General features: G+C 45.0%; 1 protein-coding gene across 2 annotated transcripts in view; it reads right to left on the reverse strand.

The window, feature by feature from the left end:
• The window catches only part of marchf6 (membrane-associated ring finger (C3HC4) 6), a 71,212-nt gene extending 54,526 nt beyond the window's left edge, over nt 1-16,686 (reverse strand). For both annotated transcript variants that reach the window (XM_078415400.1, XM_078415392.1), the window contains exon 1: nt 16,410-16,686. In XM_078415400.1, coding sequence (XP_078271526.1) covers nt 16,410-16,428 — 19 coding nt within the window. In that variant the 5' untranslated portion in view covers nt 16,429-16,686. The remainder of the gene's footprint in view (nt 1-16,409) is intronic.
• Nucleotides 16,687-19,831: the final 3,145 nt, after the last annotated feature.

The raw sequence follows: 19,831 nt of genomic DNA on the forward strand, positions 1-19,831 counted from the left end.
AGACCCTTCTTCAGACTGAAGAAAGGTCTCGACCCGAAACGTCACACATTCATCATCTATAATGGGAGAGGGGAAGCCCCGTTTCCTGAAGAATGAGGACATCTCTGATGCCCTAGTGTGGAACACCTCATCCCGGGCGCAGATGCGGCGTAGACGAAGGAATTGGGAGTAGGGGATAGACTTTTTGCAGGAGTCAGGATGGGAAGATGTGTAGTCCAGATAGCTGTGGGAGTCACTGGGTTTGTAGTAGATGTCAGTCACTAGTCTGTCTGTGTCAAAATGTGGTCGTAGAGTAGGAGGGCAGGAGAAAGTGTTACTGCTATCCAAAAGTTTCGCAATTTCTTCTTTTTGACTCCAGCATCTTCCCACTATAATTTCCCACTTTCTCTCTCGCTCCTTTCTTAAAAAGTGGGATAACATTAGCTACCCTCCAATCCACAGGAACTGATCCTGAATCTATAGGACATTGGAAAATGATCACCAATGCGTCCACGATTTCTAGAGCCACTTCCTTAAGTACCCTGGGATGCAGACCATCAGGCCCTGGGGATTTATCAGCCTTCAGTCCCATCAGTCTACCCAACATTTCCTGCCTAATGTGAATTTCCTTCAGTTCCTCCGTCACCCTAGGACCTCTGTCCACTAGTACATCTGGGAGATTGTTTGTGTCTTCCTTAGTGAAGTCAGATCCAAAGTACCTGTTCAACTCATCTGCCATTTCCTTGTTCCCCATAATAAATTCACCTGCTTCTGTCTTCAAGGGACCCACATTTGTCTTAACAATTTTTTTCCTCTTCACATTTTGTTTCCTGTCCAATGTCTGCAAGAAGCTTTTACTATCCTCCTTTATATTCTTGGCTAGCTTACATTTGTACCTCATCTTTTCTCCCCGTATTGCCATTTTAGTTATCTTCTGTTGCTCTTTAAAAGAGCCCCAATCCTCTGGCTTCCCGCTCATCTTTGCTATGTTATACTTCTCTTTTAGTTTTATACTGTCCTTGACTTCCCTTGTCAGCCATGGTCACCTCTTACTACCCTTAGAATCTTTCTTCCTCGTTGGAATGAACTGATCCTGCACCTTCTGTATTATTCCCAGAAATACCTGTCATTGTTGTTCCACCGTCTTCCCTGCTAGGGTCTCTTTCCAGTCAACTCTGACCAGCTCCTCTCTCATGCCTCCATAGTTCCCCTTGCTCAACTGCAATACTGACACTTCCAATTTTCCCGTCTCCCTCTCAAATTGTAGATTAAAACATCATATTATCATCACTACCTCCTAATAGCTCTTTTACCTTGAGTTCCCTTATCAAATCCAGTTCATTCCACAACACTAAATCCAGAATTGCCTTCTCCCTGGTAGGCTCCAGTACAAGCTGCTCTAAGAATCCATCTTGGAGGCACTCCACAAACTCCCTTTCTTGGGGTCCATTACCAAGCTGATTTCCCCAGTCTACCTGCATGTTGAAATCTCCCATAACCACTGTAGCATTACCTTTGCGACATGCCAATTTTTATCTCTTGATTCAACTTGCACCCTATATCCAGGCTACTGTTTGGGGGCCTGTAGGTAACTCCCATTAGGTCTTTTTACCCTTACAATTCCTCAGTTCTGTCCATACTGATTCTACAGCTCCTGATTCTATGTCACCCCTTGCAAGGAACTGAATATCATTCCTTACCAACAGAGCAACCCCACCCCCTCTGCCCACCTGTCTGTCTTTTCGATAGGTCGTATATCCCTGAATATTCAGCTCCCAGCCCTGGTCCTCTTGCAGCCATGTCTTTGTAATTCCCACATCATACTTGCCAATATCAAACTGAGCCTCAAATTCATCCACTTTATTTTTTATACTTCGCGCATTCAAATACAACACTTTAACTTCGGTATTCACCTCCCCTCTCACACCAGTCACTATTGGCCCTGACCTCACTCTCTTATCCCTTCTCGAACTTTCCTTCCCATTAATTCGGGAGTCTTTTGCAACTTTTCCTATAATCACTTCCCCTTTAACTCCATCTTTATATTCCCAATTTGTCAATCCCTCCCCCCACTATTTTTATGAACACAAGTAACAGAACTTGAGGCTGAGTGGTCTGCAGTGAGGGAACATGAAGAACCTGGTAGGATAATCTCTGTATTCTTGGATTGTGCTGATCTATCACTCAAATTCAATAGTGCGCACGACAAAGGAACAAGCTTACTCGGTAACTTATTCAACAAGTCGGGGGCAAGTTTGGCCGAAGGGCCTGTTTCCACACTGTATCACTCTATGACTCTATAACAACTTTTGTGACACTCCTTTTAACAATGTAACAGCATGGCATGAGTGCATATTATCTACAATGGAATTGCAGATTGGATGCAGCCCCATCCATCAAACAGATCAGCTTCCCCACCATCAACTCTGTCTACACTTCATGCAGCCTCTGAAAAGCAGCCAACATAACCAAGGATTTTTTTTCACCCCAGCCTTTCCCTCTTCTGCCTTCTCCCATCGGGCAAAATATACAAAAGCTTGAAAACACCTACCACTAGATTCAAGAACAGCTTCTTCCCTGCTGAAATCAGACTACTGAATGGCCCTCCCATAAGCTAGGGTGCATTCCCAACTTCCAACCGACCTCATTGCAGACATTGTACATTTTCTCTAACATAAGACTACAATTCTCTAACAATATATTCTGCACTCTGGTATTTCACTTTGCACTATGTGTTGTGCTTATGTATGACTTGATTGTTCTCATGTACAGTATGATTCGACTGGATAGCATGCAAACAAAGCTTCTCACTATATCTTGGTACACGTGGCAATAATAAACCAATACAAAAACAATACTAAATAGAGGCCCTTGTGAGTCAAGTATAGATGTTTGTATAATCCACATAAAATGTTAACAAGGAACACGATAAAGACATTCTGCATCCAAATTATTCTGAATGGTTTGACGGTTCAATACCGAGTTAATTATTTACATCTTACCTAACTAAAAATACTTCCACGTTCATGTTTATTTTTCAGCCACCCTTTTCTGATCACTTCCATAAATGTTCCAACTCACCTCATGTACGCCCAAAGTACATTGCTTCTACACAAACAGATTTACGTCAGGAAATCTAAGCAAACAAATCAGCTTTATATACATTGGAATCATGCCCAAGGATGCATTACAGCTGAAAAGGTAAGATCCTGAAAAATCTATGATTCAGTTATTTGTATGCAGCCTTTATTATTAGGCAGTTTGTTAATAGACAATAGACAATAGGTGCAGGAGGAGGCCATTCTGCCCTTCGAGCCAGCACCGCCATTCATTGTGATCATGGCTGAGAACAAGGATGACTTACTTCCACTTTAGTCTTTGGGATTCTGAGGTGGCTGTAGTGGGAATTGAAAACTCTTCCAAAGATGGGGCATGCAGGTGCGTAGTTTTCAAGATGCTGCACTCTTTTCACCTTTTCAATATGTTCCCAATATCAACTTGGCTCCTATTCAAGACTATTAGGGGTGCTGCACCAATGCAGGAGGGGTTTGGGCCCAACGGGTCCACTTGATCTAGTATATCTATCTTATCTTAATACTACTAAAACTCAGATATGTATGTATATTTGTAACAGTGATTTCGGCTGATTGCGGCAAAACGGTGAACCGTAGCGCCACAATTTTTGCACTGCCTTAATCACACCGCTGGACGCTTGCCGAAAATGATATTTTTATTTAATTCGGTCGTATATTTTTTAAGTTACAGAGGTAGAGGTTTAAAAGTCAAAACTTTTTTTCTCTCAGTTATTTCGGCTGATTTCGGCAAAACGGTGAACCGTCGCGCCACGGTTTTTGCACCGCCTTAATCGCCAGTCTCCCGGACGACCGGCCGTGATATTTTCATTTAATTTGGTCGTATATATTTTAAATTACAGAGGTTTAAAGTTTAAAGTTTAGACATTTTATTTTTAACTGATTTATTGGTCTTCAGCGTCACAATGCCCCTGTGAGATGAGCTCGAGCTGACCCCCCTGCCCTCCCCCCCGCGGTATTCAGCATGTGACGTCACAATGGACAAGCAGCTGCTATTGTGTGTCTACTCTGCTATGGGGCTGTGAGATCGTGGGGAAAGGGGAGTTGTGGGGAGAGTAAGAGTGGGGCTGGGGGAGGAGAGAATGGGGGGTGTGGGAATGGGCCAAACCCCCCTCCCTCCTTCCCGGTTACAATGGAAACCCTACGAGGACGGGCCCAACGGGCCCACTTGGCCTAGTATATTACTAAAACCCTCATCTTGTATTTTTGTGGGTTTGTGGATATATTTGTTCCCAAAATGCAGCCAAAGCAGTACACTGTAGCGCATCAATTTTAGGCCCACCTTACTCACCATTGGCATGCAGTTCAAATGGTTGTTATATTTTAAAGGTTATTCACTTTCTAAACTTTAAAAATCATTTCTTAAACTTTAACAAATCCCTTTTCAACTTGCCCTGCCCTTCAGCCGCGCCTGCCTCCGCTTTCGACGTCACAATGGGAGAAGGTCCGCGCGCGCACTTGGGAGCTCGGAGGGGGTGGGGGACCCACTCGAGTGATGGCCAATCGGGGGGGGGGGGGGGGTGAGGAGCGCTCTCCTGCTGCTGGTTGCACGGGGCCGGGGCGAGTTGCTCCCTCTCCCCTTTCCTCTCCCCCGCCCCTGGCCACGGGAGATTTTAAGGGGGGTTGGAGTGGGTGAGGAGGGGATGGAGGGGGTTTGGAGTGGGTGAGGGGAGAAAGGGGGTTGAGGGGGGATGGTGGGTGAGGGGGAATGGAGTGGGTTTGGGGGAGAGGGGGGGAATAAGGGGGGTCGAGGGAGGATGGAGTGGGTGAGTGGGGGGATAAGGGGGGTTATGGGTGGGGATGGAGTGGGTATGGGGGGGAAGGGAGGAGTGGGGAGGGGAGGATGCTAGACCAATGCAGGAGAGGTTTGGGGGGTTGAGAGGGTGGAGTGGGTGAATGGCTGAGAGGGGAGGGGGGTTGAGGGGGATGCAGTGGGTGAGTGGGGATAAAGGGGGTTGAGGGGGTTGGAGCGGGTTAGTGGGGAGGGGGAGGCGGGGAGGAGAACGTGCTAGACCAATGCAGGGGAGGTTTGGGCCCAACGGGTCCACTCGGGCTAGTATGAACCAAATGCAGGCAAATGGGTATAGCTGAGATGGGGCATTTGGTCAGCACGAGCGACTTCGGCCAGAGGGTGTGTTTCCGTACCGTATTATTCTATGACTTTAGCTGGTCATATGCAAGAATTACAATAAAAAGTGGGATTCAGAATTCCCGTCCCACTGGAAAATGTGAGCACATCTGCCATATCCCTATACCTAACCTCTTCCTGCCACTTCACCTCCATCCTCTGCTGCCCACCCAGTCTGAAGAAGGGTCTCGACCCGAAATGTTTTTTTTTGTGTCTATCTTCACCCAGTGATTTCTTCCTGTAACAGACGTAGAAATAGGAAAATCTGTTTGAGTAGTCTGGTGTCAGACACACAAACAACATAACCTGCCTAATAGAACTGACTAGAGAGTAACTTGGGCCTTGTTGCTGGGATGTTGATACGAGTTTACTTATCCTCAAAATGAATCTGAAGTATTTGGTAGAGGGTCTTGATCCTGCTGATGTTGAATGCAAAGCTTCTTGTACCCTTCAGCGATCGTTTCAACAATGGCTTGGCGCGTGGACGACCAGCATGCACGAACAAAAGTGTTGCCTGCATACTGCAGTGTAACTACTAAGGTTGAAGTGACCTTGGTTCTGGAGTGTAGTCACTACAGATTTAACAAGTTCCCATTAATTCTGAAGATTTGCTCCTGAATGGCGGGACTATCATATGTTGAAAGACTGGAGCGACTAGGCTTGTATACACTGGAATTTAGAAAGATGAGAGGAGATCTTATCGAAACATATAAGATTATTAAGGGGTTGGACACGTTAGAGGCAGGAAACATGTTCCCAATGTTGGAGGAGTTCAGAACAAGGGGCCACGGTTTAAGAATAAGGGGTATGCCATTTAGAACTGAGATGAGGAAAAACCTTTTCAGTCAGAGAGTTGTGAATCTGTGGAATTCTCTGCCTCAGAAGGCAGTGGAGGCCAATTCTCTGAATGCATTCAAGAGAGAGCTAGATAGAGCTCTTAAGGATAGCGGAGTCAGGGGGTATGGGGAGAAGGCAGGAACGGGGTACTGATTGAGAATGATTAGCCATGATCACATTGAATGGCGGTGCTGGCTCAAAGGGCCGAATGGCCTCCTCCTGCACCTATTGTCTATTGTCTCTCATGGAACGTTTGTTGAACGCAAAGCACAGAATTACATTTGGATTCATATTACTACCCACAGCATTTTCATATCTCAAAGCGACGATTCCTCAGGTTGCCAGTATCCTTGTTTTTTTTCCATCTTTATATTCTATTGCAATTTGTTTGGTTGGCTACAGCAAAGCAGTAGGCATTGTCTTTATGGACTTCGAGATAATTGTTAGGATTCTCCGGAAGGTTAGATTGCATGGGATCCAGAGACCTAGCCAATTGGATGGAGGATTGGCTTTGTGGTAGAAACAGAGGGTGATGGTGAAAGGTTGTTTTTCAGACTGAAGGACTATGACTAGTCATATGCCTTAGGGATCGTTGCTCGGCCCCTTTATTTTTTGAGGTTTATAGCAACAATTTGGATGCTAATGTACAAGGCGTGATTGGTAAGTTTGCAGATGACACTAAAGTGGGTGGTACCATGGGTAGCAAAGATGGTTATCATAAATTATAGCAGGATCTTGATCAGCTTAGCAAATGGGATAAGGAATGGTTAATGGAGTAAATTCAGAGAAGCGCGAGGCATTGTATTCTGGGAAGTTAAATCAGCACAGGACCCATTTAGAGAATGAAAGGACCTTGGGGTGTGTCGTAGAGCAGAGGGATCTAGAAGTGCAGGTGGACAGTTTCTTGAAAGTAGTGTCTCAGGTGGTTGCATCGGCTATTTTCTATGGAGTTGTCTGCATGAGCAGCAGCATCTCAGCGGCAGAAGGGAAGAGACTCAACAAGCTGGTCACGAAGGCCAGCTCTGACCTGGGTTGCCCCCTCGACTCAGTGCAGGTGGTGGGAGAGAGGAGGATGATGGCAAAGCTAACATCGCTGCTGGACAACGACTCCCACCCCATGCAGGACACTGTCACTGCACTGAGTAGCTACTCAGTGACAGACTCCTTCACCCCAAGTGCCTGAAGGAGATATAGGAGGTCCTTCCTTCCTGCTGCTGTGAGACTGCACAATCAGCACTGCTCCCAGCAGACGAGTCAACAATAACAGCTAAGAACACAGAAAACTGATGACAATTTATGTATCTTTTATTTATAATGAATGATCTCTTGCTCTCTTGTTATCCACTTTGCTGCTGTAACACTGTAAATTTCCCGGTGTGGGACAAATAAAGGAATATATTATTATTATTATTATTATTAGGTAGATAGAGTGGTCAAGAAAGCTTTTGGTACATTGGCCTTCATCAGGGTATCGATTATAGCAGTTGGGATGTCATGTCACAATTGTACCATACGTTGGTGAGGCTGCATTTGGAGGATTGTGTTCAGTTTTGGCTATCCTGCTGTGGGAAAGATGGTGTTAAGCTGGAAAGAGTGCAGAGACGATTTCCATTGATGTTGCTAGGACTTGAAGGCCTGAGTTATAGGAGAGGTTGGGCACGCTAGGACTATATACCTTGGGGTGCAGGAGGATGAGGGGCGATATTAGAGGTGAATAAAATCTTGATGGGAATAGAAAGAGTGAATGAACAGTGAAGGAGTTTCAGGACTGAAAGGGTTAAGCATGAGTGCAGAGGAGCGTGTCCTAACATGAGGGGCTTTGTTTCAAGGGTGCTGGTGATGAAAGGGGTGGGACCTCCCCCCCCCCCCCCCCCCCCCGGTATAAATAAGCACGGCTTTGAATCGGATCTTTGTGTGGGACGACGAGGGACAGCGAGTATGTAAACATACTCGGGTTGTTTTCCCACACCCACATGCGTGAATAAAAAGGTATTGTTACTTTCTTAAGGTGTCTAATGTGGTTTGTTGCCTGATAGCGCGGATTGAACTTAAACAACAGGGTCTATTACCCAGCATTGGGGAATCAAGAGGTCTAGGTTTAATAAGAACCCATGGGGCAACATTTTCACAGAGAGGGTTGTAGGTATGTGGAATGAGCTGTCAGAGGAGATAGTGATGCAGGTACTATAATGGCATTTAAAACTCATTTGGATAGGTACATGGATAGGAAAGGTTTGGAGGGATATGGACCCAAAGCAGACAGCTGGGACTAATGTAGATGTGACATCTTGGTCGACATGAGCAAGTTGGGCGAAGGTTCTGTTTCCATGTTGTATGACTATGACTCTAAGTCTGTTCAAACTATGGCCCATGGAACTGAAGGCTTCACTCGTGGATAGCAGCCAAATCAGTTTTACTTGTGCTTATATTTCTTTCCAGTTTATTTCTTCCTTTGAATGACTGCTCTTCGCGCATCTCTCTCATTGTTGAAAAACCCAAAGTACAATCGTTAAAATTCGCTTGCTCGGCTATGTAATATAAAAATTAAAAGGGAAATCGATTTAAACTTCACAAACAAAACTCTCAAGATTCTCAGTGTGCGCCACACAATTGGCCATTAACAAGGTCAAGTTATTCCCAAGTCTGATCTTCAGTCTAATTTATCTAACTTTAGTTAGTTTAGTGGTCCAATACAACAGATTATTTTCCAAAGATAAGAAATGTAAACTTGGTTAGAATTTACTGCTCTCAATTGTAATTTATTTATATATTGACCTACTTAATTTGTAACATGGTGGAAATTGCAGATCCCACACAATCAGACGTCTATTGTAATTCAGCAGATTCCCTGGTCTACAAGCCTACATTTCAAAAGGTCATCTGCAGTCCAACTCCACAAATCTCTGCATAGGAAGGAACTGCAGATGCTGGTTTGCACGGAAGATAGACACAAAATGCTGGAGTAACTCAGAGATGCTGCCTGGCATGCTGAGCTACTCCAGCATTTTGTGTCTATCCACGAGTCTCTGGCCTTCTTCCCCAGTGACTTTTAGTTTACCACGACTTAAATGCGGCATTATTTATACACTTATGCAAAAGGTCAGGTTCCTCTGAAAATACCCCACTACTGACCAATAACGTGTTGTGCTTGGGGATGTGAACAGCCACATGGCTTAAGTTCAGGAGTGAAAGTTGCACTAACAAAAGAAAATTATCTTCAACATGCAATTATCAATTTTAACTGCAGTATTATCATTATCATAATATTATTATATGCCCCCCCCCCCCCCTAAAATCATGCTCAACACTACATACATAACGAACTAACAACGTCACATTAACACCTCCTCAGGTGCACAATAGTGAGCACAGCAAGGAAATGCAATCTGTAAAATTAAAATACACGAATGAACATTAAGAGAATAAAAGATTACAAAATCGAAACAGGAGCAGCCATTTGGCCCTCCAAATATGTGCAACCATACTTCACGATGGTAGTTATCTTCAATCACACTGCCGTTATCCAACATTATCCCCACATCTCCTGCTTCCCTTAATATTTTATTAAGGGTTTGAATGGGCGGTCACGGTGGCGCAGCGGTAGAGTTGCTGCCTTACAGCGAATGCAGCGCCGGAGACTCGGGTTCGATCCTGACTACTGGTGCTGTCTGTACGGAGTTTGTACGTTCTCCCTGTGGGTTTTCTCCGAGATCTTTGGATTCCTCCCACGCTCCAAAGACGTACAGGATTGTAGGTTAATTGGCTGGGCAGAAGTAAAAATTGTCCCTAGTGGGTGTAGGATAATGTTAATGTGCGGGGATCGCTGGGCGGCGCGGACCCAGTGGGCCGAAGGGCCTGTTTCTGCGCTGTATCACTAAATCTAAATCTAAAAAAATCTAAAATGCCATCACCTCCTACCAGACGAATCCAGGAGGCAGCTCAAGCGACAGCGAAGCATCACTCCCTGATCTACGCACGCTTTGATAGGGAGAACACCGATGTGCCTTCCCGAGCCACCATACACCCAGATGGTATTACAGTCACAATCACAGAGGCCATTGTCAGAAGATCCTTCAGGGGGGTGAACCCTCGGAAACTGCCTGGACCTGATGGTATACCCGGTCGAGTTCTCAAAACCTGTGCAGACCAACTGGCTGGGGTTTTTGCAGACATTTTCAACCTCTCACGACTGAGGTCTGAGGTTCCCACCTGCTTTAAGAGAGCATCAATAATACTAAGCCCAAGAAGAGTAAGGTGATGTGCCTCAACGACTATCGACCAGTGGCACTAACGTCTGTGGTGATGAAGTGCTTTGAGAGGTTGGTTATGGTGGATATCAACTCCTACCTCAACAAGAACCTCAACCCACTATAGCTTGCCTACCGTCACAACAGGTCAACGGAGGATGCGATCTCACTAGCTCTCCACTCTGCACTGGACCACTTGGACAATAAAAACACTTGCATCAGGCTGTTGTTTATAGACTACAGTTCAGTGTTCAATACCATCATCCCATCCAAGCTGGTTACCAAGCTCACGGAACTGGGTCTCTGTGCATCCCTCTGCAATTGGATCCTCGACTTTCTCATCCACAGACAATAGTCTGTTCGAATTGGCAGAAATACTTCTTCCTCATTAACAATCAGTACGGGAGCACCTCAAGGCTACGTGCTCAGCCCCCCTGCTCTACTCACTCTATGCTCATGACTGTGTAGCTGGACACAGTGCGAACTCCATCTTCAAGTTCGCTGACGACACCAGTTGTTGGCCGAATTACAGTTGCCGATGACTCAGTTAGAGTACAGAAGTGAGATCGACCAATTGACCAAATGGTGCCAGCACAACAACCTGGCTCTCAGTAAAACCAATGAGCTAATTGTGGACTTTGGAAGAGGAAGGATGAGGACTCACAATCCTGTTTATATCAATGGGACGATGGTGTAGAGTCAAAAACTTCAAATTCCTGCGCGAGCATATTTGCGAAGATCTTTCCTGGACACAGCACACTGATGCAATTATAAATAAAGCACATCAACGCCTCAACTCCCGAGAAGATTAAGGAGATTCGATATGTCAAAGAGGAGTCTCTTGAACTTCTACAGGTGTACAGTAGAGAGCATATTGACTGGTTGCATTGTGGCCTGGTTCGGCAAATTGAACGTCCAGGTGCGGAAAAGACTGCAAAAAGTTGTGAACACTGCCCAGTCCATCACTGGCTCTGACCTCCCCACCATCGAAGGGATTTATTGTAGTCGCTGCCTCAAAAAGGCAGCCAGCATCATTAGAGACCCACACCATCCTAGCCGCACACTCATTTCACCACTGTCATCGGGAAGAAGATACAGGAGTCTGAAAACTGTAACGTCCAGGTTCAGGGACAGCTTCTTCCTTACAGCCATCAGGCTGTTAAACACTACAACCTCAAATAAGCTCTGAACTACAATAGACTATTATTATTATTATACTACTGTTTGTTTTTTGAGTATGTGTGTGTGTGTGTGTGTGTGTGTGTGTGTGTGTGTGTGTGAGAGAGTATATAATTTATACACTGAACTTTTTTCTCTCGTTTATCTGGGACTATGTTTACGTATTCTGTTGTGCTGCAGCAGGTAAGAATTTCATTGCTCTATCTGGGACATATGACAACAAAACACTCTTGACTCTATTTTAAAATCTATTGACCCATTTTGAACGACAGGGTAGAACCTCAGCAGCCCTCCTAGAAATTCAACTCAAAATGCAGTTCTCTCAAAGTTATGGAAGCAGAGCCATACAGCACGGAAACAGGCCCTTCAGTTCAATTCATTAATGCTGACCAAGATACCAATTCATTGATGCCGAATAAGCTAGTCCCAGTTGCCCGTGTTTGGCCCATTACCCTCTAAACCTATTTATGTACCTGTCCATATGACTTGATTTTATTACTGTGCCCATTTCAACTACTTCATCTGGCAGCTCGTTCCATATACCCATCACAATTTGTGTGCAAAGTTGCCTCTCAGGTTTCTATTAGATCTTTCCCTTCTCACCTTAAACCTACGGCCTTTAGTCCTTAATTCCCCTACCCTGGGAAAAAAAGACATTGCATTCACCATATCTATATTCCCTTCATGATTTTAACACGACACCACCGTGGTGGGCCAGATATCAAATAGTGACCTGAAGGAGTGCAGAAAGTAGATTGTGAATCTCATGACCTTGAAAGGAGAGAGTGATCAACATCAGGAAGCAAAGCAGTACATGTACCCCAGTATACATTGACGGAGTTGAATTAGATAGGAATAAATATCACCAGCAACTTGTCTTGGACTAGCTATATCAAAGCGATGGCCAAGAAAGCACACCAACGCCTCTATTTCCTTAGAAGGCCTAGGAAGCTCAGCATGTCCTCAGCAACTCTCACCAACTTCTACAGATGCGCCGGAGAAAGCACTTTATCGGGATGCATCACAGCATGGTTTGGGAACAGCTCCATCCAAGACCACAAAAAAGAGGTACAGAAGTGAGAAAATGCACACCTCCAGATTCAGGGACAGTTTCTTCCCAGCTATTATCAGGCAACTGGACTATCCCATCAACAACTGGAGAGCAGTCCCAAGCTACCTCCTTGAAAACCATGGGACTATATTAAATCGGACTTTACCTTGCACTAAACTTTATTCCCTTTATCATGTATCTGTAATCATGTACAGTCTTTCCGCTGACTGGTTAGCATGCAACAAAAAGCTTTTCATTGTACCTCAGTACATATGACAATAAATTAAATTAAACTATCCTCAGCCTCCTGATCTCCAAGGAATAAAGTCCTAGCCTGTCCAACCTCTCCCTCCCTGAATGAAAATGAAAATCAATTCTGTTCAGTGAAATGCAACATTGCTCATTTCCAGATCAGTGCCAGTCATAAAGCTCTGTAAACAGGACTTGCGGCCCACTTTGTCCATGCCAACCACGTTGGCACATTGGGCTGGTCCTTTTTGCCTGTATTTAGCGTATAGTCCTTCAAAGCCTTGTTATCGACTACCTGTCCAAATGTTATTTAGAGTCTTAATTGTGTCTGTTTCGAGGGTGATGTTCTTCCATGTTGACAGCTTCTAGAGCATTGTATGGGAAATCTGTGCAATGTGACGGTCCATTCTAGAATGACACGACTTTGCCAGCACAGAGCAAGATTGTGATACCTGCCAGGTAAGGCAATGGCCTTCATTGCAGCACCGCTCCCCCCACCCACACTGACCATCTGCCACAGACCAATGTTGATTTGCTTCCTCCAGGCAACACAATTCATCACACTACAATTTTTACTTTCCCAGGGTTTTCTTTTCTTGTTGTCCTCCACCAACACCCCCAGAACTAGCTGCTGGTTTTCCCAACCACCAAAGAGTTGATCACAATCTATACATTGTTACCATGTATACTACAGGAATGCAATGCGTCTCCGGCTCTCAATAGCCAGCAGGCTCAATCAGACATGTGGCCATTGTCCTACTCAGCAACCTACCCCAAAATTTCCAACCTCCATAAATCATACTGGTATCACATTGTGTGTCAATTTACAAAAAAAATCATGGTCAGTTGCATCCAGAGCCTTAATATCTGGCACAACAGAAATTTTCAGTAGAAGGCCAAACACAATCTGCTACTATATCAATGCTGGTCACAATGAAAGCACCGTAACGACACTAACCATTCTTCAAAAAGAGATTGTTACGCTAACAAAGATGAAGTAGATCTATGGTGATGCAGTTCCAATGAATGATTATGGAAGTCACTTATACAATAATAGAACGATGCAAAGAGTTACAGGTGTGCATTCCTGTTCTGTAATTCAAGTAGGAATTTCAAAAGTAGACGTGATAAAAAGCACCCATAAAGTCCACAGTTTAAGAATAAGGGGTAGGCCATTTAGAACGGAGATGAGGAAAAACTTTTTCAGTCAGAGAGTTGTGAATCTGTGGAATTCTCTGCCTCAGAAGGCAGTGGAGGCCAATTCTCTGAATGCATTCAAGAGGGAGCTAGATAGAGCTCTTAAGGATAGCGGAGTCAGGGGGTATGGGGAGAAGGCAGGAACGGGGTACTGATTGAGAATGATCAGCCATGATCACATTGAATGGCGGTGCTGGCTCGAAGGGCCGAATGGCCTACTCCTGCACCTATTGTCTATTGTCAACAGGATTCTTTGCCACAGTGGGATGCATTACTTTTTAAATCATGGAAGAAAATGATGCAGGTTAACTATCTCTACCATGTAATTTATGAATATCCCCCTCAAACTTCTTGACAACACCTTTCAGCATTCAAATATACAGAATTTGATTACACAGGTGAATCTAAAACTGGTTTCAGCTCAAATCAGTCATTTTCAGACAACTACAAAAAATGCCATCAACATAATATTGCAGAATTTTGGAAGGAAACCTAAAAAAAAGTTATATTCAAGTAACAAGAGTACTCATGAAATATTTGGATTACAGAATTGCAAGATCTCCAAATGCTTCATAATGCCAGTGAAGGTATTGTACAACTATTTTGCAACAAGCATCAAATTCACAATGCAAATCAGTTCCAGTGGCTAATTATACAAACACGAAAACCCCAGACCCACTGTGAAGTTACAAACACGACCACTCCCAATGTATCATACATTAGTTATATAGATCAGCAGCTGAGTGCCAATTTCTGACAGTTACGCTGGAAAACCTGCACATTCAGTGACTATTCATTCTCGGGAAGACTCTCAGATAGATGTTTCAGGCAATTTACAGTCTTGAACTAATGGAATGGAATTAATTATACTTCACTGCGAGCTTAAACAATCAAATGTTAAATGTATCTGATTACTGAAATATAAGCTGTGTTTATGATTTTTAATTTTAAGAGTGATCACTTAAATAATGCTTCCAAAGTTTGTGAAATCAGAGCCAAATCTAAAATGTTCAAAGTTCTGATGGGATAAACCGACCAATGTACAGTATATATTCCCTATTTTATCCAATTATGATGAACTATTAGAAGCAGGGTCTAATTTCTGAGTCTGTGATGTTAAATACTTGAGCTCAGTTTAAAATAAATTCTCTGCTACTTACCTCATAGAACAAATTTTAAAAATACTGCACAGGAACAGGCCTTCGGCCCACAACATCTGTGCAGAGCGTAATGCCAAGATAAACTAAAGTCACCTGCCTGCACATGATCCATACCCCTCCATTCCATGCAAATTTGCTTTTAAAGTCCGACTGAAACTATCTTTAGGACAAAGTAAACATAGATTAATTTTGCTTAATAGTGTTGATGGGATATGTTGGTCGGTTGGGCCAAAGGGCCTGTTTTCACACTGCATGACTCTATGGCTCTAAATGAATTGGCTTCGAATATTATTATCAAAGGAAACAACATTTGAAATATTTCACTGTAAAGGATTCCTTTTGCGTAAAGATTGAGCAAGAATGCTAAAGGCCACAAAGAAACACTGATAAATGGTCTAATGGCAATTTCATGGGTTGCACTTATTTTGCACAACTTCCTCTTAACCGTCGTACCTGACCACTTAGTTAAGATGCACTAGATGCAGTCCACCATGTTTTTGATCATCTCTCCTAACTTTGATCCTTTAGATTTTGGCACCCATTACTGGAAGGAGGGAGTCTGCGATGTTTTTAGGCATTGGTCATTCCAACATATTATTTTCTTGCCTTGCACTAAGTACTTTTGGTTTTCTTTTCGAACTAGTATTGTGATTATTAATTTATTGAATCTGTGTTTATTGTATGTTAAATCTAATATACAATATTACATTATTTGAATGTAAAATTATATATTATATATTATCTGTGTGCATTGCCTGCTGTGCTGCTTGCTGCAAGTAAGGGTTTCATTGTCCTGCCGTCGGTAGATTTGACAACTCAGTGGACTGGAGTCTCTTCTTGATCGGTAAAAGTTTATCTTTCGCAGCAAGTTCCACGTCGAACAACATCCCAACGAGAGTTTCGGGGCACTGATGAAACAAGCGCCTCTGGCCGCTTCCCTCCATTTGTTGCCGGGACCGCGTGTCCCTGCGGGGATCCACCTTGGATCCCCGGACACCTAACTGCACCCTCCTCCTCTGCCTCTGCACCTCCCTTGGGTGGAGGGCGGAGGGGGGAGAGGGAGGGCGGCGAACTGCGGGGAGATCTGACCCACCCCCAACAAATGAAAGCAGAGTTGCGGCCTGGCCTTCGGGTGCAGGGAGGCCGTGGTCCCCCCTCCCCCTCCCGCTTCCACGGCGGCCTAACACCCCGGCCCGATCCACGGCCTCGCCTGATCTCCTCTCCCCCCCTCGACCGGGGGGGGGGGGGGAGACGATCGCCGTCCATCCGTCCCCCTTCCCTTCCCCTCACCTTCCTCGGTGCTCTCCATCGTGTCGGGAGAGGCGGCGGCGGTGACTGCGGCCTGCAGGCGGGGCTGGGGCTGAGCCCCACGGACTCTCTCTTCGGGCTTGCGGCCCCTCGGGTCGAGTCGGGCCGGGTCGGGTCCCGCCGCCGGAGTCAGTCAGTCAGTGAGTGAGTGGGGGGGGAGTGGAGGGAGGAGGGGAGAGCGACGAAAAAGGCGCAGCACCATTTACGGCCGAGCGTCTGCGCCCGCGCGGCCCACAGCGCCTCCCGGAGGCGGCCTTGGCCTTGTCCCCGCCCCTCCGCCAGGCCGCGTCGCGTCGCGTCGCGCTCCGCCAGGCCGCTCAACTTCGGGCGGGGTGGGCTGGAGCGGCCGGACCTCCCTCCTCCAGCGCCGGCCGACGTGCACGGAGAGAGTCGCACCCACACCCGGCACCTCTTCAGTGATGAGAATGGGTTTTAGGAACTAGGGGTACTAGTTCACTCCGTGAGGCTGAGGTTGGGAAGGAGGGGGGGAGGGGAGGTTTATGTGCGGTCATACCCATGTAAGAGCACAAGAATGCATAACTTGTTTATTGTGTATTATATGTCATAGCTGCTTTCTGGCATCTCTCTCTCTCTCTCCCTCTCTCCCTCTCTCCCTCTCTCCCTCTCTCCCTCTCTCCCTCTCTCCCTCCCTCCCTCCCTCCCTCCCTCCCTCCCTCCCTCCCTCCCTCCCTCCCTCCCTCTCTCTCTCCCTCTCTCTCCCTCTCCCTCTCTCTCGCTCTCTCTCTCTATCTCAAAATATCCCATAATGGCATATAATCTCCATTGTTTAATGTGCGGTCATACCCATGTATGACCAAGAATGCATAACTTCCTTCTCTCCCGAGATGCTGCCTGACCTGCTGAGTTACTCCAGCATTTTGTGCATAACTTCTTTATTGGGTATTTATTATATTGTTTATTGTGTATTATATGTCATAGCTGCTTTCTGGCATCTCTCTCTCTCTCTCTCTGTTTACATTACAAAATAACATATAACATATAACAACTACAGCATGGAAACAGGCCTGTCCGGCCCTACCAGTCCACGCCGACCATTCTCCCTGACCTAGTCTCATCTACCTGCACTCAGTCCATAACCCTCCAATCCCCTCCTATCCATATACCTATCCAATTTACTCTTAAATAATAAAATCGAGCCAGCCTCCACCACTTCCACCGGAAGCCCATTCCATACAGCCACAACCCTCTGAGTAAAGAAGTTCCCCCTCATGTTACCCCTAAACCTTTGTCCCTCAATTCTGAAGCTATGTCCCCTTGTTGGAATCTTCCCCACTCTCAAAGGGAAAAGCCTACCCACGTCAACTCTGTCCGTCCCTCTCAAAATTAAAAAAACCTCTATCAAGTCCCCCCTCAACCTTCTACGCTCCAAAGAATAAAGACCCAACCTGTTCAACCTCTCTCTGTAGCCTAAGTGCTGAAACCCAGGCAACATTCTAGTAAATCTCCTCTGTACCCTCTCCATTTTGTCGACATCCTTCCTATAATTTGGCGACCAGAACTGCACACCATACTCCAGATTCGGCCTCACCAATGCCCTGTACAATTTCAACATTACATCCCAACTTCTATACTCGATGCTCTGATTTATAAAGGCAAGCATACCAAACGCCTTCTTCACCACCCTATCCACATGAGATTCCACCTTCAGGGAACAATGCACAGTTATTCCCAGATCCCTCTGTTCCACTGCATTCCTCAATTCCCTACCATTTACCCTGTACGTCCTATTTTGATTTGTCCTACCAAAATGCAGCACCTCACACTTATCAGCATTAAACTCCATCTGCCATCTTTCAGCCCACCCTTCCAAAAGGCCCAAGTCTCTCTGTAGACTTTGAAAATCTACCTCACTATCAACTACTCCACCTATCTTAGTATCATCTGCATATTTACTAATCCAATTTGCCACACCATCATCCAGATCATTAATGTAAATGACAAACAACAGTGGACCCAACACAGATCCTTGGGGCACTCCACTAGACACTGGCCTCCAACCTGACATACAATTGTCAACCGTTACCCTCTGGTATCTCCCATTCAGCCATTGTTGAATCCATCTTGCAACCTCACTATTAATACCCAACGATTTAACCTTCTTAATCAACCTTCCATGTGGAACCTTGTCAAATGCCTTACTGAAGTCCATATAGACAACATCCACAGCCTTGCCCTTATCAATTTCCCTGGTAACCTCTTCAAATGTTCCATAATGGTATATAATCTCCATTTTTTTATGTGCGGTTATACCCATGTAAGAGTACAAGAATGCATAAGAGTACAAGAATGCATAATAAGGAAGGATATTCTTGCTATTGAGGTGAGGAAGGATATTCTTGCTATTGAGGGCGTGCAGCGTAGGTTTACTAGGTTAATTCCCGGAATGGCGGGACTGTCATACGTTGAAAGACTGGAGCGACTCGGCTTGTATACACTGGAATTTAGAAGGATAAGAGGAGATCTTATCGAAATGTATAAGATTATTAAGGGGTTGGACACGTTAGAGGCAGGAAACATGTTCCCAATGTTGGGGGAGTCCAGAACAAGGGGCCACAGTTTAAGAATAAGGGGTAGGCCAATTAGAACTGAGATGAGGAAAAACTTTTTCAGTCAGAGAGTTGTGAATCTGTGGAATTCTCTGCCTCCGAAGGCAGTGGAGGCCAATTCTCTGAATGCATTCAAGAGAGAGCTAGATAGAGTTCTTAAGGATAGTGGAGTCAGGGGGTATGGGGAGAAGGCAGGAACGGGGTACTGATTGAGAATGATCAGCCATGATCACATTGAATGGGCGGTGCTGGCTCGAAGGGCCGAACGGCCTCCTCCCGCACCTATTGTCTATTATTGTCTATAACTTGTTTATTGTGTATTTATGATATAGTTTATTGTGTATTATATGTCATAGCTGCTTTCTGGCATCTCTCTCTCTCTCTGTGTTTACATTACAAAATGTTCCATAATGGTATATAATCTCAATTTTTTCCTGTCACCTCCTCTTTCTTTCTGCATGCCGTTTCTTCAGCACGCTTTCTGCCACTAAGAAGCCATGTCCTCACATATTCTTCAGGGTTGAATTTTGACAGAGGAGGTCCCACCAACTTAATAAATAGAAGAGTTGAGAGATGATCAGTTTGAAATCTTGCACGTTGTGGTGACATGCAGAAAGTCATGCCACTGAAGCTTCTCTCACATTCTGCTGTTGATACCGGAATTTTATTTACAGCCGTTACCAGCTGCCGAAAATCTGCAGAAACTATCTTCCCTTTAGATTCCTTGAATTCTCTAAAGGCTCTGACACAAAGCCGACCATTTAAGCCAAATTGTTCTGCCATTTCTTCTACATCATTATCCCCAAAGATAAAAAGTGAATCTTCTGGAATATTAAT

Source organism: Rhinoraja longicauda, chromosome 2 (assembly GCF_053455715.1).
Source record: "Rhinoraja longicauda isolate Sanriku21f chromosome 2, sRhiLon1.1, whole genome shotgun sequence".
NCBI classification, from domain to species: Eukaryota; Metazoa; Chordata; class Chondrichthyes; order Rajiformes; family Arhynchobatidae; genus Rhinoraja; species Rhinoraja longicauda.